The sequence below is a fragment of the Tursiops truncatus genome, chromosome 16, assembly GCF_011762595.2.
Source record: "Tursiops truncatus isolate mTurTru1 chromosome 16, mTurTru1.mat.Y, whole genome shotgun sequence".
In the NCBI taxonomy this organism is placed as follows: domain Eukaryota; kingdom Metazoa; phylum Chordata; class Mammalia; order Artiodactyla; family Delphinidae; genus Tursiops; species Tursiops truncatus.
In genome coordinates this window covers 58,442,799-58,462,963 of record NC_047049.1, presented here as the reverse complement: position 1 = coordinate 58,462,963, position 20,165 = coordinate 58,442,799, and the positions used below count along the sequence as shown (strand labels likewise).

The 20,165-nt window shown below is 51.7% G+C and overlaps 1 protein-coding gene across 32 annotated transcripts in view; it reads right to left on the bottom strand.

Moving 5' to 3' along the window:
* CAMK2G (calcium/calmodulin dependent protein kinase II gamma) overlaps window positions 1-13,650 on the bottom strand; it is a 54,266-nt gene extending 40,616 nt beyond the window's left edge. For 12 of the 32 annotated variants that reach the window (XM_073793455.1, XM_073793457.1, XM_073793459.1 and 9 more), the window contains exons 1-3: window positions 13,478-13,643; window positions 12,030-12,124; window positions 920-979 (exon numbers count right to left, since the gene is read on the bottom strand). In XM_073793455.1, the coding sequence (XP_073649556.1) occupies window positions 920-979; window positions 12,030-12,124; window positions 13,478-13,542 (220 nt within the window). In that variant the 5' untranslated portion in view covers window positions 13,543-13,643. Of the gene's footprint in view, window positions 1-919; window positions 980-12,029; window positions 12,125-13,477 lie in introns of all 32 variants that reach the window. The other 20 variants (XM_033842274.2, XM_073793450.1, XM_073793453.1 and 17 more) reach the window with 8 other exon arrangements.
* Between the last annotated feature and the right edge of the window lie 6,515 nt (window positions 13,651-20,165).

Sequence of the window (20,165 nt, the reverse complement as noted above, 5' to 3'; positions counted from 1 at the left end):
CAACCCAGCGGAGTGGGAGGCCTCCAGGGCACTGTGGGAGCCCCGATATTGAGGCCGTGCCTGAGGAGCGCGGAAAACGTGTTGTCCTTTGTGATGATCACAGCTTTCAGGGAAAACCTAGGAGATGCTCCCTGCTCTGCCTCAAGTCAAGCCCGGGGCTTCTGCTCAGACACTGCAGCCAGCCCAGTTTCTGTTCCCTCTGCAAGAAGCACCGAATTGGGGCCAGCGTTTTTGGCAAAGACTACTTCAGCTGAACAATGTAAAACGGAGCCGGAGTGGGTTGTGGCAGGCAAACCTCCTCGGCTTTACAACAACCAACAATGTGCTCCTGTCCCCCGTGTCAGGGTGGGAGCAGGGAGAAATCCTCTTATTTTTCTCCTTCACCATCCAAGTGGCTCCTGCCATCCCATCTCCAGAGAAGCCAGGCGGGTGGGCAGCTTGCTTTCCCGGCTCCGGGGAATACAAACGGGAGCACCATGGAAACCCCCAGAGTGTGCACGACACCGCAACAGGAACAAAACTTTTTCAAGTCCAGAAACAAAATCCGGACCCTTTTATGATGGCCATGGAAGGCCCCTGGTGAGGGATGCTGGCAGGCTACTAGCCCAGAGCCTCACACGCCGAGGACCTGGACCTCAGCCCAAAGACGGAAGGAGAGGGGAAGAAAGCGAGTCTGAAACATATTCTGATACCTCACTCCCAGCCCTGAGATGGCACCACAGGGATGGAGACACTCAGGTCTCTGAACTAGAACACCCCAGAATTCTGAGCAATACATGGCTGCTATCCTGCTTGGGCAAAAAAAGACACCAGGCAAAGGCCCAGGGACAGAAGTGGTTCCCTACACAAAAACAGTGGATTTCTGTTCTCTCCAACTTCCACAAAATGCCCAAGAAATACCCTATGTAAGGGCACTTACCAATGTTTGGATGCTTCAAAAGTCGGCATATCCGGGCCTCACGTTCTAGTTTCTGGTGATCTAAGAGCAGAAGAGAGAAAACAAAAGCCATCAAACACCCACTCTATTTGTGGCCGCCTGGCTATTCATATGCTTTCAATTCTTAGGCACCAACTATGCCCTTTTTACAATTTGCTGAATTAATACATCACGTCACGGCAATTCTGGAGACAGGTATTAATGACAATCTTTTCCTGATGAAGTGCCTTAGGAAAGCTTCCCAAGTTAGTGAGTGGCAGAGCCAGGATATGAAGCCAGGTCTTTAACTAAAACTGTAGTGCTCTTTCCACCACAGCAGGGATTTCACTGGGCCAGTGTGTCCAGAATCTCTTCCTTGTTGGAAATACTAATAATAATGGCTAAGTTTTATTGAACACCTACTATAAGACCAGATATTGCGCTAGGAGTGCTGCATATATTCTCTAATACAGTCTTCATGGCAACCCTGCAACATAATGATGCTGACAATGAAGATGGCGATGATTTGAAAATAATAATAATACTAGCTAACATTTATTGAGAGCTTACTTCTACACCAGGCAGATACATATTTTAATTTAGTCTCATAACAATGCTATGAGGTTGCTAGTATTATGATGCCTATTTTGCAGAAATCCTGCTTCTCCCCAGGATCCTCTTGGCTGTCCACTGCTGGGAGCTCTGACCTCTTGGCACGCAGGCTCTGGGGTTACTCTGCTTTGGTGAAATGACCAGAATCCAAGAGCCCACAAATCTAAGCAAGCTGTGTTTGGTCAGTTCCTTCCCCGGGAAGGCAGAGCTCCAGGAAGTAGAAAGAGAGGCTGCTACTACTCAAAGCAAGGTGGCCTAGAAGCCCTGCCCACCCTACCCCCCAGCTCTACTTGCTGGAATCCTGCCAAAGTCACCTGCTTCACAGAGTCTTCCCTGTTCCTCATGGTAGTCTGTGACTTCTCTCCCCATGACCCACCCCCATCTCCCACAGCACCTCTTATAATTCTCACATCACACATTAAATCACACATTAAATCTTTCGGTCACAAGCTTTTCAAAGGGTGGGTCCTCTCTGCGTGATGCTTCCTAGAGTTCCTTCCATATCAGAGGCTTAATAACGGTTTGTCAATAACATTGACAGTAGTAGTAAAAACTATTATTTATGAAGCATTTACTATATGCCACGCAGAGGCACGGAGTATCTTATTTCATCCTCACAGAAACCCCGTGAAGTGGAGGATCTGATTACTTCCACTACACTGTAAAGGAGGAAACTGAGGCTTAAAAGGTTCAAGTAACCTGGCCAAGGTCCCACAGACAGGCAGTGGATACAGGTGGTCTGAGCCTAGAGCCCTCTTTCTCATTGCTATGATGTGATGACAAGATAAAGAAAAGTGAGAGTATTAAGTAAAGACTCCAGGCTTTGGGGGGCATAGTCCGGTTCACCTCAACTTCCCCAGGTCCAGGCAGGTACCTTCCCATCCATTGCTGCCAACAATTCCCACCTCCCTTGGTAGGGGCTTCTGCCCATCCACCTCTACCTAAATAGCAAAGAGCCTCTGTAAAGCCTCCCATGACCCTCACAACCATCTTACCAGGCAGGTGCATTGATTATCCCATTCCACAGATGATAAAACAGGCCCAGAGAAGTTAAATAACTTGCCTGAGATCCTACAGCAGGAAAGGGATAGAACTGTGATTTCAAGCCCAGGCCTGCCTGAGATAATGTACGGATTATAGATGAGAAGGAATTCACATTTACTGTTTCACCAACCACCCTCAGCTTTGTCCTAAACTTTCCCTCTAGGGACAGCTCTGCTTTGTGGAAGAAGGACGTGGGGACAGGCAGAGATTAGTGCCTGCTGCCCAGCTAATCCATCCCAGCTGTCCAAAGATCTGGGTCAGGCCTTCCTTCCCATCCTCGAGTTCAGTATGACCACTGACCAGGATGCAGCCAGGAGAACTCCAGGTAACCCCACATTGCCTGGGATCCCTCAGGGCCAGGGACCTTCAGAAGGTAGGCAGTTGAGGAAGCAACACTAGCCCTGCCTAGTCCCCCTTCCCCCCCCTGCAGGGGGCCTTGCTTCTTCCAGATCTTCCAGATCTGGCCAGAGGATGTCAGGGCAACCCCACCTTCCTTCCATCCCTGGACGTGGGATGGCAGTACCAAGCTAGTCACCCTAAAGCTGAAGACCTACCAGCCCTCTCTCTGACCACTCACCTCACACCCTCCAACCCACAACTCTCGGGCTTGGCTGCCCGGGCAAGTGCGGGAGAACAGTACCTTGCGATGCGGAGGTGGCAGCTGAGGAGAAGGCCCAGAAGATTAATGTTCATCTCCTCCCTTAAGACTCTTACTGGCTAATAGTTACAGTTCCACAACAGCAACAGCACTAAAAATACGGGTGCTCTGGCACCCGTATTATCAGTGACTCAGAGTAAGAAGGGAAGAGACACAGAGTCACACTTCCAGCTCCTTGAAGGAGCTGCCCAGGGTCCAGAGGGTCCTAGATAGTCACCTAGTTCGACCCTAACTCCAAGGAGCTGAGCCCCATGTTCTGCCCAAGGCCTGTGTCTCCTCTGAACCTCGGGTCCTTAGTCATGGAGTCTGGCCATTAACACATCAGCTTTGGAGTCAGAGAGCCCCAGACTGAGTCTCAGGGCCGCCATGTTGGGTGAGTTATTAAACCCATCTGAGCCTCATTCATTCACTCAGAAAATATTTACTGAGGCCTACTATGTGACAGGCACTGCTCCAGAGGCTGGGGATATGGCAGTGAACGAAAGAGATAACAATCCCCACCCTCATCAAGCTGATATCCTGGAGGAGCTGAGGGGAAGGGACAGACAGGAACAACTGGATGGTATGTTAGATGTCGTGGTAAGTGCGATGGAGAAAAATAAAGCAGGGAAGTGGGAGAGTGGACACTTAAAATAGGTGGTCAGGGAACACCTCAGCAAGGAGGTGACGTTTGATTAGAACCCGAAGGAGGTGAGGTGAGAGAGTGAGCCAGGCACACAGCTTGGGAAAAAGTTTCCTCACTTCTAAAATGGAGGCAGCGATATTCATGGATTAAATGATGTATTTGGGTAAACGCTCAGCACAGTGCCTGGCACACAGGGAGAGCCTCCTTTCCAAAGGCCCAGTGATAAGACAGACGAGACCTCCCAGGCTGGGCTTGTGCCCATGGCCATCACCAGAGACACGAGAGTCAGGCCCACTCTCCCTCAGCCTGGGCAGTCATGGGGTCCACAGCACAGCAACTGAGCCCTCCGACCTGGCTCCATCACAGCCTCCTGTTTGGGGGTGGCCCACCTGTGTCTAGAGCCGACAGGGGAAGGTTAACAACAGGGGCTCATCAGACAGAGGACAGCCCAGGAAATGCTGCTGCCCGTGGGATCCCTGGTCTTCCTCGGCCTCAGCCTTGCTGGCTGTGGCGCCCTGCCATCCCGAAGCTCTGCTCAATGAGCCGTATGGTTTCTGCTTACCACGCTCTCCCTGACTCCTTACTCCTCGCACAGCCAGCCAGCACCCCACCTCTCCAGCTGTCGTCTCTTGTCCCTTTCCCCCCTCACTTCCGGTCCTGTTGTCCCCTCCAGGGCTGCTCCATGTCTGGGAAAAAGCAAAGGGCTCCACCCCAGCAGCAGTGGTGTTTGAGGAACAAGTAAGGTTTGCAGAGCATCTTTTCCAGATGCAAGGTCTGTCCTGTAAACTCGCATCCCCAGCCCCAAAAGGGGTAAGGCCACTGAACTGGCCTGGTCCACAGTGGTAGGTCCAGTCCTGGCTTGGCATCCCAAGGTGATTAAACATCAGCCAGTGCTCTTGTCACAAAGGCAGCCTTCTCCCTTGAGACGCCCCCTCCTTCCAGTGACCACTGAGTTTGCCCTTCCTAGGGAACAGCCCAGACCTTCCAAGGCTGACCCTCTTCCCACCCACCTTTCAACTGGGCTCATCCCCACCCCCTCACACAGCCCAGCCCCCCCTTCCTGTTTGACAACGGCCACTTCCCGCTTTTGCACAGGGCCACTTCCTGCCTGCCTGTGAGCTACTGCCATGGAGAGACCCACCCCTGCCGGCCTTCAGCCCAGCTCCAACCATAGCCCTCTGCAAGGATTTCCCCTCAAGAGCAGAGGTGGCAACAGGCGCAGAAAGCAGAAGCGGCCGTTATCAAGATCCCGCTTCAGGCTTTCCTAATAGCCCACCCAGGGCAGAGCCAGGCCCTGGGACACAAGGATCCCTGGAGGCCTCACGTCTCCCGCTTTCTGCCCAAGCGCTTCAAGACTTGGTTCAGGGCACCACAAAGGCCGAATACCCTTGACAAGAAGGGCAGCAAGGAGTGACCAGATGCAGAAAAGAGGAAGCAGACAGTGAGGAGATGGTGCGTGGCAAAGGTGGGGCAGAGCCCTAGAAACACCTCTCCCTTAGGACCCCAGGGGAGATGCCCACTCCAAATTCACTTTCCTTCCCCAACAGGATCGGGGCCCAGGGAGGGTCGTCCAGATTCTCCACAGCCCTGCAGAGACACGCTGGCTGATTTAGTGACATTTCTCTAAAACCATGAATGCCAGCACCAGCTTCAACTAAGATCCTACTGCCACCTAAACATACAACCCACTGTAAGTGGGAAAGGACACAGAGCCCTGCTCTGGCTATGGGGACTCTCCCCAGGTTCCAACCTCAATGACACCCTTGACTTTTCAAAGGGTATTTCAAAGTTCTGTGCCTGTGGCCCCAACATGGGTTAGGAAAAGCTTCCCAGAGCCTATCGAGTTCAGATGCTCAATGTGGGTCTCTCCTCTTGTTGCTCTTCCAAGTGCCCCCCTCCAGGCCCCCCGTAGATATCGCTCCGAGGAGTATAAACAAGGGCAGCATAGGGATTTGGTGTCATAATCCACATTCCGCAGCTGCTTATAAACAGTCCCTGGCCTTGGGCACTGACTAGTGGGCATCCCAAGCCACAGTCTCACTGACCTTACCCTGACATTGTGATGCCACATCCATTCCTCTGTGAATCTCACTCTAAAGGTGCAAAGTCCCCAGTTAACAGCAAAGTCTGTGTATCATGTAAGAGCAGGGGCCACAGCTTCTAATTCCTTCACACCCATACACCCGGGAACTAGCTGAGGGCTGTGAATACAGTGAGACGGAGCCTGAAATGTGCCCACGTGAACCCCCGGGGCTCTGTCCTTTAACCTGGTGTCCCCCCCTTCTCTTCAGTCCTAACTTGAGCAGTTTTAACTGGGTGACACAAAGACCTGAGCCCTACTTTGGTCTCTGAATCTTAAGACAAGAAAAGCTTTAACTGAGGAGGAAAAGGAGGGAGGCACCGAGAAGTGCCCCATAGTGAAAGTCTCCCAAGCCAGCTTGGACAGGGAAAATCCCCATGGGGTCACTAGCAAGCCCCAAGAAGGCAAAGCTCTGCCTCTGGACACTCTCAAGGGCCAGAACAGGGTCAGCTGCCGAGTTCTCCATGCCCCTGGCAGGGCTCTGGGTGCCTGCAGCCTTTGCCCACTGTTTTGGTGACATTTCCTTCATGGTAACCAGCCCCAAGTAAAACATCCCAGGAAGCAGCCCCTAAAAATAGCTCCTCCCAGGGCAGCAGCAAGCAGGGGGAGGGGAAGGAGAGGGAGGAGAAAAGAGGGGAGCAGATGGGAAGCTGCTGCTGCTGATAGAGCCCAGGAAGTATAGGTGGTGTTGGGGGGAAGTGGCTGGAAATATCCCCATCATAAAGCGGTCTCTACCCACAGAGGTGGTTACAGATGACAGCAAGACCTAGCCAGCCGAAAGGAGGGATTTGCTCCACTGGGCTTAGAGCTCTGGGCCTAGATGGAGAGGTACGGGGGTGATATATCAGGATTTATCACAGGAACTAAATACCCAGAATATGTGTTTTAAAGGGAAGAGTCAAAGGGTAAGTGAAGTCCATACTGCTTAAGGATGCTGGGATCTGAGCACTGGCAAAATCACTGGCATGCCTACATCTCAAAACAAACCAATCTTTTGTGTCTTGGTTTCCCCACTGGCTGTGGGACAGATCTGGCTGGCCAGGGGCAGAAGACAAAGGGCCTCTGCCGAGAGGCACTCAGAAGGTGCAAAGTGCCCATTTCTTCCTGTCACCACCCTTTTGGCACCCATGGGATCAGGCCCATGTCAGCCCGCCAAGGCTGTCCAGAGAGCAGCGAGCACAGAGATGGGGCAGAAGCCTGTCACACCCACTCCTCCCCTTCCCTGTCTCCAGCCTCAGCAGAGAATGGGGTCAGCCACTCACCTCTAGGGTTTCAGCACAGCCTCAAAGCTTGGAGCACAGCTCCTAACAAGGGACCAGAGCAAGCAGCAGGAAGAAGCAAGCAGCAGGGCTTCCCCTACTGCCACCTTGGATGGGGCCACCTTCCAACCTCCATCTCCACCCTATGATGCCAGCACCCCAAGTCACTCTGGGAAGGGGTGGGAGGGCAGGGAGGCAGGCCAGTGTTGTGCGAGCTAAGTCACACAGCTCAAAGCATGACTGTGTGATGAAACTGGCCCTTAGCACAAAGAAGGGGCCTCCAGGCTGCTTCCTCATCTACCCAGGGAGAAGGGTCAGAGGAGCTCCTTCACTTATATACAAGTTGCCCATTTCTCTGTCAACAGAAATTGGTCTGTTTTATCCTCAGGAGGAAAGCACGGTTTTGGATCTAATATCTAATCTTCTTAAATGCTTCCTAAAGTCCCAGAGTCCCAGCGTTCCCGTGCTGCATAGATTTCTCTTTCTTCTGCCCCTCCCTCATTGCTGTATCACCCTCCTCTCTCTTCATCCTTAACAGGAAAGTCTCACTTGGAGATACCACAGGGGACACAAATGTCATGGAGGCTACTCAGGCCAACCACTAAGGGGGTGGAGACTTTTAGCTGGCACCACCCAGGGGGATCCTATTTCACTCCTCAGGGCCAGCTGGACCCAGAAAGGGACAGTCTTTGCCCTTCTGGTGGCCAACATGCGACAACTCCAGCCACTCAGCTTGCCACAGCCTTGGACATGAACTGACACCCCAATCTGGGGGCTCAGAAGCAGGCCTCTAATCACAGAACAGCCCATGTACACAGATGGCCACATACCGGCCAAGACACCACCTGGAGAAGGCTGGGCTAAGGTGTGTCTGGGAAATCTCAGAGATCATGGCAACAGCAACTGTCACAGCTGTCGCTGATTTTAGACAGCATTTCTTAAAAGTGTGGCTCAGGGTCTACCTGCATGAAATTCACTAAGGCACTTGTTAAAAATGTAGATTCTGAGGCTACACCCTAGACCTCCTGAAGCAGAATCTCTGTGGATAGAGCCCAGGAATGTGCATTTTTAGCCAGTCTTCAAGGTGATCCTCTTGAACACTAAAATTGAAAATTGCTGCTTAGAGGAAGTCCCAACATTGCCCTATAAGGCTGTTTATGACACGGAAGGAAGATGATAAGCTGCACTGTCTTCCTATATCTCCCACCTGCTTTATTCTCCAAGTACAGGTCTTTAACCTCATCTGTCCTCCCCTACAGCTGTGTCAGGCCTACAGCCTGGCTCCATGGATGAGAAAGGGGGAACCCAAGCCAGCACCAGGGTACAAGGGATCCAGCAACTTGGCTATGAGTTTCCTGAGCGCCAAAGCCAAAAGGCAACCAGGCTGGTTACACAGTCCATTCACTCAACAAGTATAGGAGGCTCAATATGTATCAGGCACTTTGCTGTATCAATATGTATCCGGCCCCGCCCACACCAAAGTGAAAGAAACAGATATGGTTCCTTACCGTTACCCTCCCAGGTCCTGGGGAAGGGGAAAGCTTTTGCTTGCATTTAGCTTCAACAGAAATTTCTTCACATGGGGTATACAGATTAAATAAATAAATAAGCAAAGCAAGTGCTGTAACAGATTTCATAATATTGTTACCAACAGCACCTCTTAGTAAGGCTAAGTATCCCATCATAGTGAAAGCAATTGGAATTCAGATAAATGGTCCAAATAGAGAAGTTTCTTATGACGTGAACTGCTCCAAAGATAAATCCTGAACTATGTAGAGAAAAGAAAGGACCATTTGCCCTTCAACTGTAGCAATATGGGAAATGCTTTGGATATAAGCAAGAGAGTGGGATATAAAATGTTATGCTCCATGAGGTGAAAATCTATATGCATATGAATAAAGATAAGAAGAGAATATGAAGATTTAAAAATAAAAAAAGACATAAGGGCTCAGGCTTCTGGGGGAGGGGGTGCTCTTAAATCTTAAAATAACGACTTATCATTGCCATCACCTGGCCCACTAGCTCTGCATCCAAGCCTATTTTAAATGCCTCCTGCAGCCTAGCTGAGAGCTAAGCTTGGAACCACCGGCTCCCTTAAGAGCCCCAACTCTACACCTACTGCTGTTCCAAAGCAAATGGAGTGACGTTATGTGACTTCAAGTGACTCTACGTAGACAGGCCCGCAGACAACAACAGCGCTCAAGGCTCAGCCACGTGAACTCATGCCCAAGGGATCCCTGGTCTTGTCGCACAGCCACCACCGTGGGCCCCCGAGGCCACCATGACAAGAAACAACAGAGCAAAAGAAGGATTCCCATCCAGAGCTGACCCCCCAGAAGACCAGGTGATCTCTCCCCATGCCTCCTGGGCCACCTTACCATGGATGCCAAGGAGAACCAGCCCGATACGCTCTTTTTCACTCGGCAGCACAGAGGATCACAAACAAGAAAGATAACAGGCAGAGAGACTCAGCAAACACAGCAAGCTCCTTCAGACCCTCATGGATGACCCTGGTGGGCCCACCACATTCCCAGACACAGAAATCCAACACCTGTGGAGCCCCAGACAGACAGACAGCGACGAGTGAAACCCAGCCCCAGCCGCTGCACCTTTATAAAATATACAGCGTAAACTGAGAGGCTTCAGGGAAGCCACGGCCTTCACTCCCTAACCCCATGGGCACCAGCCTAGTGGGCACTGGCCCAACCCTCCCCAGGAGCTCACACCCCCCACGTCCACACCTACAGCACAGCCCCTGGATGGCTCCCTCCATCTCCAAGACAACACCCTCCCACTCTCAACCTCCAAACAGTACGGGCACTTACATATTCCTGAACTCTCTTGTTGGCATCTGTGCCTATCAACCAGGACCAGACCTCTGTCCCAGAGTTAACCTGGCACACAGGCCACGCAGCAGAGCCCCAGTTTTGGCATAACCATCTCGAGAGAGGGGGAGTTGCTGCCTAAAGCATATGATCTTACACAAGAATCTTCTTGGGGAGAAAAAAAATCAAAGAGAAATGAAACCTCATCCCACTTGGGCAGGGAAAGAAAGATATCAGCTGGGAAAGACGGGACACAGTTGAAAAAAGGTGAGGACTGGAAAGGGACATGATCACATCGGTTACGGAAGTTCAGATGGGTAGGGAAGGAGTAGAAAATGATGGCCCAAGGCAGGCAGCTCCACAAAGTCACCACAACAGCTATCCTCATCCCAGAGTTCAGCTCCCAGCTGTCTCTCTCTCTCCCTCCCTCCCTCATCCCTGGGTCAGAGGACAGTGGTGCGATGAGGAAAGCAAAGCACTGCATCATTAACTGGAGACACCAGACACCAGCCCCATTTCTGATGCACCAGGGCTATGCTGTGTGGGCACGGGGAGGTATCCATTCTCAAACCGTCATCCCTGCCTGCGCCCTGCATCCTTGGCCAGAGGATGTCTGCCAAAGAGTCCAGCCCACCACACTGTCCCGCCTCCCCATGGAAGGAGGGCATCTGACTGCCCACATATCTCTATGGCAACCATCGCCTCCAACTCAAGGTACCCAGAGAGAAAGAAAACAAACAAATAAGTCAACTTAATAGCCAACGTAGAGGAACAGCAAGAGACAGGGGCTGGGAGGGAGACAGCAAGACAATCCCTGCTTGTGAGGATGGAGAGAGGCCCTTCCAGCCAGGAGGCAGACACAGCCCTGCTAAACAGGTCCCAGAATAACTGACATGATAGAAGCCCAATGTCATTTTATAGCTTCTCCAATGCTTAGGGACATCTATTACATCTCTTACCCCAGAGACGCCCAGGTCATTACTGGCCATGGCCCACATCTTCTCCAGGGCATCTGTCCTGGCTCCTAATATATTTATCGCATCCTATTGACTAGTCTTAATTCCTTTCTATAAGTCTCATAACCTTTGTCTTGGTGCTACACCCTGCAGCTCTCGATGACCTGACCCATCTACATACCTCCATAGTCACCACACCTGTTCACAGAGCACTTCACACATTGTTGGGTCTATACCTATCAGATGAGGTGAGTTTGGCAAGCACCCAATACAAGGTGCAGGGAGTGTAGGTTCAAGGTGTGAGAGACAGGGCCTGACCCTCCTGGCCTCAGGTACTTGGAAGGATCTCACAAGTTAGGCCCTCAGGCCTGGGCCTTCACAATTCTCAGATCCCGAGGCCAAGCTGCTTCCACTCCAACCAGGCCATTGAGATTTCCAGACCATGAGGCATCAGCCTCCACCCAGGACAGACTGCATCTGCTGTTGCTGCACCACCAACTTTGTAATTTGATCAAAAAAGCAATCAAGTTCATCTGGCAGGATTTGTTCCTGAGAAGCCCTCGACAGTAGCAGCCTCCCCTGATGTTTACAGATTCCCTTCCCTTGGGAGTCTGTTCTGCCGCCTGCTGGGCAGGGGGAGGCTGGATTTGTCAGAGCTGTTCACTTACTGCATTTTCATCTTAAGTCCCCACTGGGGCACAGGGATTCGGACAGCCCTGGAGTGGTTACCACTGCCCCAAACACAGACTCCAAATGACCCAAATGAAGAGCTAGCCACCCACCACTCCCCATATCCTCCACCTCCATAAAAACCAAACTCCTTTGAGCCTTCACAGACTACTCCTCCCAGCAGCAACCTACAACGCTTACATCTTCATTCTTTTCTACCTGTTCCCCATACAATTCCTTGCCTGGTTTCAAAGTCCACCCACCCTGAAATTCCAACGCTTCTCCAAGTGCTAAAACGCACAATCCCCAGCTCCTGGAGCATCTTCAGAAGAATCCATAGCCCTTGGAGGCACCCTTGGGAGAGACCAAGATGGGGAATACTCACCCCGGGCAGATAATTTCTTGGTATTGATGATTTTTGCTGCATACTCCTGCGTGGAGGTTTTCTTCACACACCTGCGGACCACAGAGAAAGCACCCCTGGAGGGAGAAGGGGGAAAGAACTGGGAAACGGAGCAAACACACTTCAGGTCTGAGGACAGTGATGCTCCCAGCACTAGATCTTTAGTCAAAATCACACACACACACCAGCGTAGTACCCATCACCATCCAACATGGGGCAGAAGGATGTGGCCTCTGCAGGACACTCAACAGATGTGGGTGGAGGACCACCCTACTCCCACACCCACATCTAGTTCTGGGCGAAGCAACAGCCCTAACCTCAGGCTGTGCATCAAGCTGGTGGCAGATGCTTAAAACACACACCTGCTGCATCTCACAGACAGCCCTGCAGTCCCGGCCTAGAGGACCCGGAGAAGGCAAGAGACCCTGCCCTCTTCTCAGCAGGAATAGTTGTGGGTAGGAGGAGAGATTAGAAAGAGGGTATAATCCTCTGAGAGAGAAATCTCCCTCAACCATGGGGGAAGGTGGGGAAAGTGAGGCTCAAATCCCCCTCACCCGGCTTCATCCCACTGCATCCTGGCTCAACTGACAGCAGGGAAAGAGAGGATCCAGTTGTGGGTCTCAGACATCAACAGCTCCCCTTCCCCATGATATTTCCCTCTACGTCTGCGCCCCCCCCCCGCCCAGTCCCCCACGGGAGCTTCTACACTCCAGCTCTGGAAACATCTAGGGGGGCGGGCAGGGCGGGGGCTGCAGTGGCCGGGCTCGCCGCCGCGGGTGGGGATGGGGGGGCTGGGGCTGCTGCAGCGGCCTGCTCAGTGCGGAGGGGAGGGGGATGCTGCGGCTGCGGCGCGCGACTCTCGGGACCGCTGCAGGGATGGGGGGAGGGGACGGGGGTGCTGCAGCACTGCCCAGCAGTGGGGCTGGGTTCCTGGAAGCTGCACTAGCCGGGGGCGGGGCCGGGTACCAAACATCCCCCCACACCCGGGCACCGCAGCGGGGTTGGAGCTGCAGGGCCGAGGAGGGTCCTGAGTGCCAGGCGCGTGGGACATAGGACGGGATGCTCAATGAGCTCCTGAACTGAGTGGGAAGGGGGCAGCGAGCAGGTGGGGTCGGGATGGGGGCGCCTGAAGGCTGCAGGAGGGGCGGGGCTGGGGGCGCCCAGGAGCGCTCCAGGGGCTGCAGTCCCGGCGGCAGCGCGGGGTCCAGCAGCCCGGGCAGCTGCTGCAGGGCTCGGAGGGCGCTGCGGGGCAGGGAGCTGGGGGCGACGGGGCCCCCGGAGGCGGCTGGCGGGAAAGGCTGGGGGTGGGGCGGGCCGAGGGGGCGCTGCAGCGGCTGGTGCAGGGCCGGGGGGCGGGGCGAGGAGCCGCATAGCGCCCGGGCGGCTGGGGCAGGGTGGGGGGGCCCCGGCGGGCGGCAGGCGAGCCGTACTTGCCGAGCTCCTCGAAGAGCTGGTAGTCGTCGGTGAAGCGGGTGCAGGTGGCGGTGGTGGCCATGCTGGCGGGCGGGCGGACGCGGCGGTGCAGCCCGCGCCGACGTCGGTGCACAGTCACCGCCGACCGGCCGAGGGAGCAAGAGGAGGAGACGGGGCTGAGCCCGGCAGCACCGCGAGACTTTACCGGGGAGAGCGAGGGAGGGAGGGACACCCCCGCGCCGCCCGCCCGCCCCGCCCCCAGCCCCGCCAGCACCCCCCCCCCGCCCGGCCCCCGGCCCGCCCCCGGGGAGGGGCCTCCCGCCGCCGGCCCCGCCCCGCCCAAGGGAGCCGCCTGGGCTGGGTCCAGCGCGCGGGAGAGCGAAGGGGAGGTGGGGGGTGGTCTCAGCCCTGGGCCGCCCGGAGGGAGCTGAAAGGTTCGCGACCTGTGGGCTTGTCTCAGGGCGGACCCTACAAGTGCTCAGAACGTGCGTGCGAGTGTGTGTGTGTGTGTGTTGGGAGTGTGTAGGGGTCTGGACCACCGAGTTTTCTGGTGAAGCTCCACACTCGAGTCCGGCGCACACGATGTGGAGAGAGGGCCAAGGTCAAAAAGCCCGTGTCACACTGCACACTCGGGAGACGCCCCCAGTCTGCAGAGCCAGCTCTCAGCAGCCTTCCCTCGGGAAGCTGACAGTCTAGACTGTGTAAGCATCAGGGCCATTATTAGATAAAACCCCTCAGGCACGGTTTGTTCAGGGAGACCAGGCCAGGGCGAAGGGTGCAGGTGGAACTCTGCCTTCCTGCACTCCAACCTTAGAGATGAGAGAATGTTCTCTCTCCGGCCAGCTAAGAAAGGGATGAAATGGGAACCATTTAGAAAAGGCTTTGTGCGGTGTGGGCTAGAAGAGCAAGTGGAAGGAAGAAAAAAATAGCCCCATTTTCTTGCAGGCAGCCTTTATTTTATTTTATGGCACTCATCACATTGTGTAATGATATGTTTACTGGTATGAGAGGAAGTAGAGCAAGAGCATGGCTGTCTTAAGAGTGAGTTCGGGGTCAGACTGCCTGACTTGGATTTCTGGGCAACTCACTGACCAGCTGTGTGGCATCCGGCAAGTCACTTAGTTTGTGCTTCAGTTACCTTATCTGAAAACTGGGAAGAGTAATAGTAACTAACTACCTCACAGAGTTTTGAGTATTAAATGGACTAAATCACGTAAAGTACTTAGAACAGTACCTGGTACCTAAGTAGAAGAGTGTTAGCTATCTGTTTAATATTTGCCTTCCCACTAAATTGTAACAGGGCAGGGCTTCTGCCTGTTTTGTTCACCACTCTTTACTCTACCCCAGACACTTAGTAAATATTTGTGGAATGAAGGGACTCCTTGGGGCCCTGGCTCCTGTCGCCAATGTCAGAGGATGGTAGGACGGAGGCTCACAACTGTCTCGGCAGAGGAGAAACAGGCCGGGCAGGTTCCTGACCTGCCCGGGCAGCTGTACCCCAAGTCAGAGGCCAGCCCCTACTGGGCAGGGCGGAGCTCAGCCAACTGCTGCAGCTCAGTCTTGATTACAGCAGGACGCCCACTGGGAGTTGGGCGTCCATTGTCAGCAGGCTGGCTCGCCCGGAGAAGGCAGCTGAGAGGCTGAGAGGCGTCCCAGCCTCCCAGACCACCTCCCTGAGGGGGTGGGTGGAGCAAAGCTCCCAGGGAGGGCTCCTCTCCTTTCCTTAACCAACAGCCCTTGGAGCTGGTTTGAGAACCAGACTGCCCAGTGGGGGTGATTAAGGGAATAGGAGAGGAAAAGGATTAATAGATTGCCTGGAAGGAGGGCAGAGGGCAGAAGGGAAGGGTTGAGGTGACAGAATATCATGCCCCACCCCTCCTCAGGGCAACAGGAAGTAAGGCGCTGGGGAGTAAGGCCACTTCCTATCTCGAAGCACCGGGGTAAGAGCCTGGTTCCAAGTCCCAGGGTGGGGCAGGGCAATGAGATTGTATACACGTGGATGACAGTAAATCATCCACCTTAAAAGCAGAAGTGATGGCTAGCCTGCACTCTAGTAACAAGGCTTGCATATTAATCATCAGTGTGCCATTCCTGAGCCCTCAAGGCAACTTGGTTCCCGACCTCCAGATGCTGAAACTTTATATTCATTAATGTAAGGTGGAGTGAGAAGATGGAGAGACGTCAGAACAAGCACAGGCCAGGGCTGCCACGGAGGCCCCTAGGGTATCCCAAGGGAAAACAGAAAAACAAGACGACAAACCTGACCTGTTCCCGGCAGAGGGTGAGGGTTCTACTACCTCATTTCTCCCTCCCTCCCTCACTACCCTCAACAGCCTCTCTGACGTGGCCGCAGTGGTATGGCAACCTCATGGGGTCCAAGAGTGGCTATGTTCCATTGCAGCCGGTCCCCTGGTAAGCACCAGTACTCAGGCCATGCCCACAGAGAGGGGAACAGGGATTTACACAGGAAATGGATTTCCTGATAATCACCAGAGGAGCCCCACTAGGCGGACCCTCTGTCATTCTGCTGATCTTTCTCTTTGGAGTCTCTGAAAATTACACCATGGGACTTCTCCTTGAACGAGAGAAGCTTCCCTCCCTAATTTTGGAATGCAATTTTAGAGTATAAAGTTACTTACTCTTCAGAGTTGAGGAAAATGGGGCAGTTGAAAGCGAGGCTTTCTTTTTATTGAAGTATAGTTGACACAATATTATGTTAGTTTCAGGTGTACAGCAAAGTGATTCAGTTATATATTTGTATATATTTTCAGACTATTTTCCATTATAGGTTATTACAAGATATTGAATATAGTTCCCTGTGCTATGCAGTAAATCCTTGTTGCTTATCTATTTTATGTATCATAGTTTGTATCTGTTAAGCCCATACTCCTAATTTACCCCTTCCCCCCTCCTTTTCCCCTTTGGTAACCATAAGTTTGTTTTCTATGTCTGTGAGTCTGTTTCTGTTTTGTCAATAAATTCATTTGTATTATTTTTTAGATTCCCCATATAAGTGATATCGTATGATATTTGTCTTTGTCTGACTTGCTTCACCTAGTATGATAATCTCTAGGTCCATCCATGTTTCTGCAAATGGCAATATTTCATTCTTTTTTAAGACTGATTAATATTGCATTATATATATATATACCACATGTTCTTAAACCAATCCTTTGTTGATGGGCATAAAAGTGAGGTATTTAAATGCAAGAGGGATGACACTCTTGGAAACAAAGAATAAGTACCTGCTTGTTATGGGATGTTGTAAAATAAATTTGAAAAGAATTCAGTCTTGTACTGCAAGGGGTTTTTAAATCCATACTTTAAATCCACAGAACCCTATGGGTTACATGGTCAAGCCCCAGCAACTGCTTAATATACTGGGGTTCCACATAAGATTTTGTTGAAAAAAAAGAGTCCCTGGCTAAAAAAATTCCCTGAAAGAAGTTTGAAACCCACTGGGTAAGTGGCTTCTGAGGTCCCCTACAACTCTAGGATTCTATGACTAGTTTTGGAGAATTAGGGGTGATGAGGTCAATGGCCTTTCTCCAAGGACTCTGAGAAAAGTTTTTGTTGTGAGGCATTTGAAACTAGTGAGAAGATACGATAATGGGGAAAAGAAACAATGAGAAAGACAAATGAAAACATTTACATAAGCAATCCCCAAACTAGGAGGGGTTAAGGGATGCCCCTCTCTCCCCTGGATGACGCTTCAAATCACAACCACGCACAGAAAAGCTGATATGCCCCATCGCCAAAGAGAACTACTCCCAACCAAGCCATTGTCTTTGGTAGGAGTGTTTTCCCATGCCTCCTGTGTCTAAGAGCTTGAAAAAAGGGTTAAGAACCACGAATTAAATCAATGACTGCGGTATTTCTTAAAAGAGAAGCTGAGGTATTTTAAGTGAGGGGCTCAACTCCTACTGGGCATAGGGGATGAGATTTTGGGGTGACAGGCTGAGAATATTTGGAGTGAGAACTAAAGCATTTGGTGTGAGGAAACGAGGTGTTTGTAATAGGGTCTGAGATGCAGGGAATGAGCTGAGCTCAGAATTTCAGGTGTGTTGTAGGAATGAGTTTCAGGTGAGTTGTGAGAAGCCAAAATGATTGGAGTGAGGGGCTGAGGGGCTGGCAGGGAGGAACTCCCTTCCATTTTGCAGCTAGAGGGCTGGTTCTGAAGGGCAGACTGATTCCTGCCTTCTGACCCTGAAAATCCAGGTCAGGGCTCCCTTGGCCTCTCGACCCCTCCACCATTCCCCTATAGACTGTGTGCCCCTTGAAGACAGAGGGTACCAGATCTTTCTTTCTTGTATCCTCAACACCTAACACAAAGCCTGGCATATAGTAGGTGCTCAGTAGGTATTTGTGGAATGCATGAAGTATTGGGGCAAGGGGTTGAGTTATTTGGGATGAAGAGGGAGCACTGGTGGAGAGGTGACAGAGCTGTCATCAGAGGTAAAAGGGAGGAGCTGAGGTGAGGTGCATGTCCTGCACCAGTGGGTATGGCCTGGGCATGAACAGCAGCATGTGGGGCCCCCTGGTGGGCAGACCTGAGGTGCACAGGGTGCTTAGAGGGAGAGACAGGAAAGGCAGAGAAGATAATAAAAATCACAATTGTAGCTAACATTTAGGGAGAGCTTGCTACACGCAGGGTGCAGGCACTAAGCACTCAACATAAGCAATTTCATTTAACTCTCATCACCACCCTGTGTGTGTAGGAGCCATCAGCCCCATCTACGGAAGAGGAAACTAAGTTTAGAAAGGTAAAGCAGCTTGTCTAAGGGCAAATAGCTACTCTGTGGTAGAGCTGGGATAATGTGATTGAAGGGAAATGAATAGAAAGAGATGTGGGGGAGTAAATGGCATGGGGGTTCAATTCGATTGTGCTCATACCACCAATAGGATCTAGATTGGAATCTTAAACCCAACTCACATTTATCCCAGTGCCCTAGTCCTGAATCCAGGGACTAGCTCAGAGGGGACACTCATCCATTCATTCATTTCTTCATTTTATTAAGCACCTCCTCTGTTTCAGTCACTTGGGAAATAGAAGACAACAATATGACAAAATTCCTGCCCTTGGAGAACTTACATTCTTGTAGGCAGGTGATGAAACTAGAAATAGGTCATTTTAGACTGGAGTAAGTTCTACAGAGAAAATAAAATAAGCAATGAGGCAGAGAGTGAGGAATGGGGAGGGAATAGAGAACCACTTTAGCTGAAGTTCTCAGACCTGGCTGCCCTCACAAAGTGACTTTTAAGGGAGACCTAAATGATGGTAAAGAGGTGGTCATTTGAAGATCTGGGACAAGAGCATTCCTCAGAGAAGGAAGAGCAGCAACGACCTGAGATAAAAATATCTGAGGGGTGGAAAGAATGCTGATGTGGTGGGAGCAGAGTGGGCAAGTGGGGAAGCAGGAGGAGGATAGGACCTAGAGCCCTAATAAACCCCATTGTCCTGGTATAACCACAAGGGCAGGCTGCCTCTGTCCTCACAGAGGCACAAGACTGGAAACCCCAGCTCAATGTGAGAAGATACCTTGATCAAGGGCGGACATAAATCTGGGCCTGAAGCCAGAAATGATGCTGTTCCTTGGATACCATAAAGAAGGGTGGTGGAGATGGGCACAGGATGAACTCTCAGCACTCTAGGGGCTCTGGGGGTGGTGTGCAGAGGGATTCTTGCAGAAATAGCCAAAGTTGTTTGTTGCTCTGCTTGTTACAAAGCCAATTTACTGACACTGAGTTGTGGTGAAGGATAGTACAGCATTTATTTCAGGGTGCCAAGCAAGGAGATCAGACAACTTGTGCTCAAAAGACCTGAACTCCTCTATGGCTTTCAGGGAAGGGTTTTTAAATGCAACATTAGGGGTGAGGGTTGCAGGGTGCATGATCAGCTCAAGGACTTTCTTCTAATTGGTAGGTGATGATGTTTTGGGAATCTCAATCATCAACCTCCTGGTTCCAACCAGTCTGGGTTCTAGTGCTTGTGGTCAGAATATAGTCACCATCCTCTACCTGGGTCGGGGTGGGGGCATCTTAGTTTCTACAGAACAACTCAGAGATATGCATCAGATTGTTATCTATATCCCTTTAGAAGGAACCAGGAGTCCTGTGATTATTCTAATCATTAACTACTTGAGTCTGCTTTTTGGAACTTGGGGAAGGCCTAGGAGACTAAAACGTTTTCTGTAACAAGAAACGGGGGGTGGGGGGAGCTTCCCTGGTGGCACAGTGGTTAACAATCTGCCTGTCAATGCAGGGGACACAGGTTCGAGCCCTGGTCCGGGAAGATCCCGCATGCCGCAGAGCAACTAAGCCTATGTGCCACAACTACTGAGCCTGTACTCTAGAGCCCGCGAGCCACAACTACTGAGCCCGTGAGTCACAACTACTGAAGTCCGCACGCCTAGAGCCCATGCTCCAAAACAAAGAGAAGCCTTCACAATGTGAAGCCCGTGCACCACAACAAAGAGTAGCCCCCACTCATCGCAACTAGAGAAAGCCCAAACGAACTTTTTGGCCAACCCGATATTAATGATAATAATTATTCCATTGCTACCCTTGACCAGGTTTCTTCAGTTTTTTTCAGCTCTACAGTGATTTGACTATCTTGCTAATGACCTACGTTCAGAATCTTGGAGTCAACTTTGACTCATCCCTCACCTGGCTTAGGGGGCAGAGCTGAGTTTGAATTCTGCCACT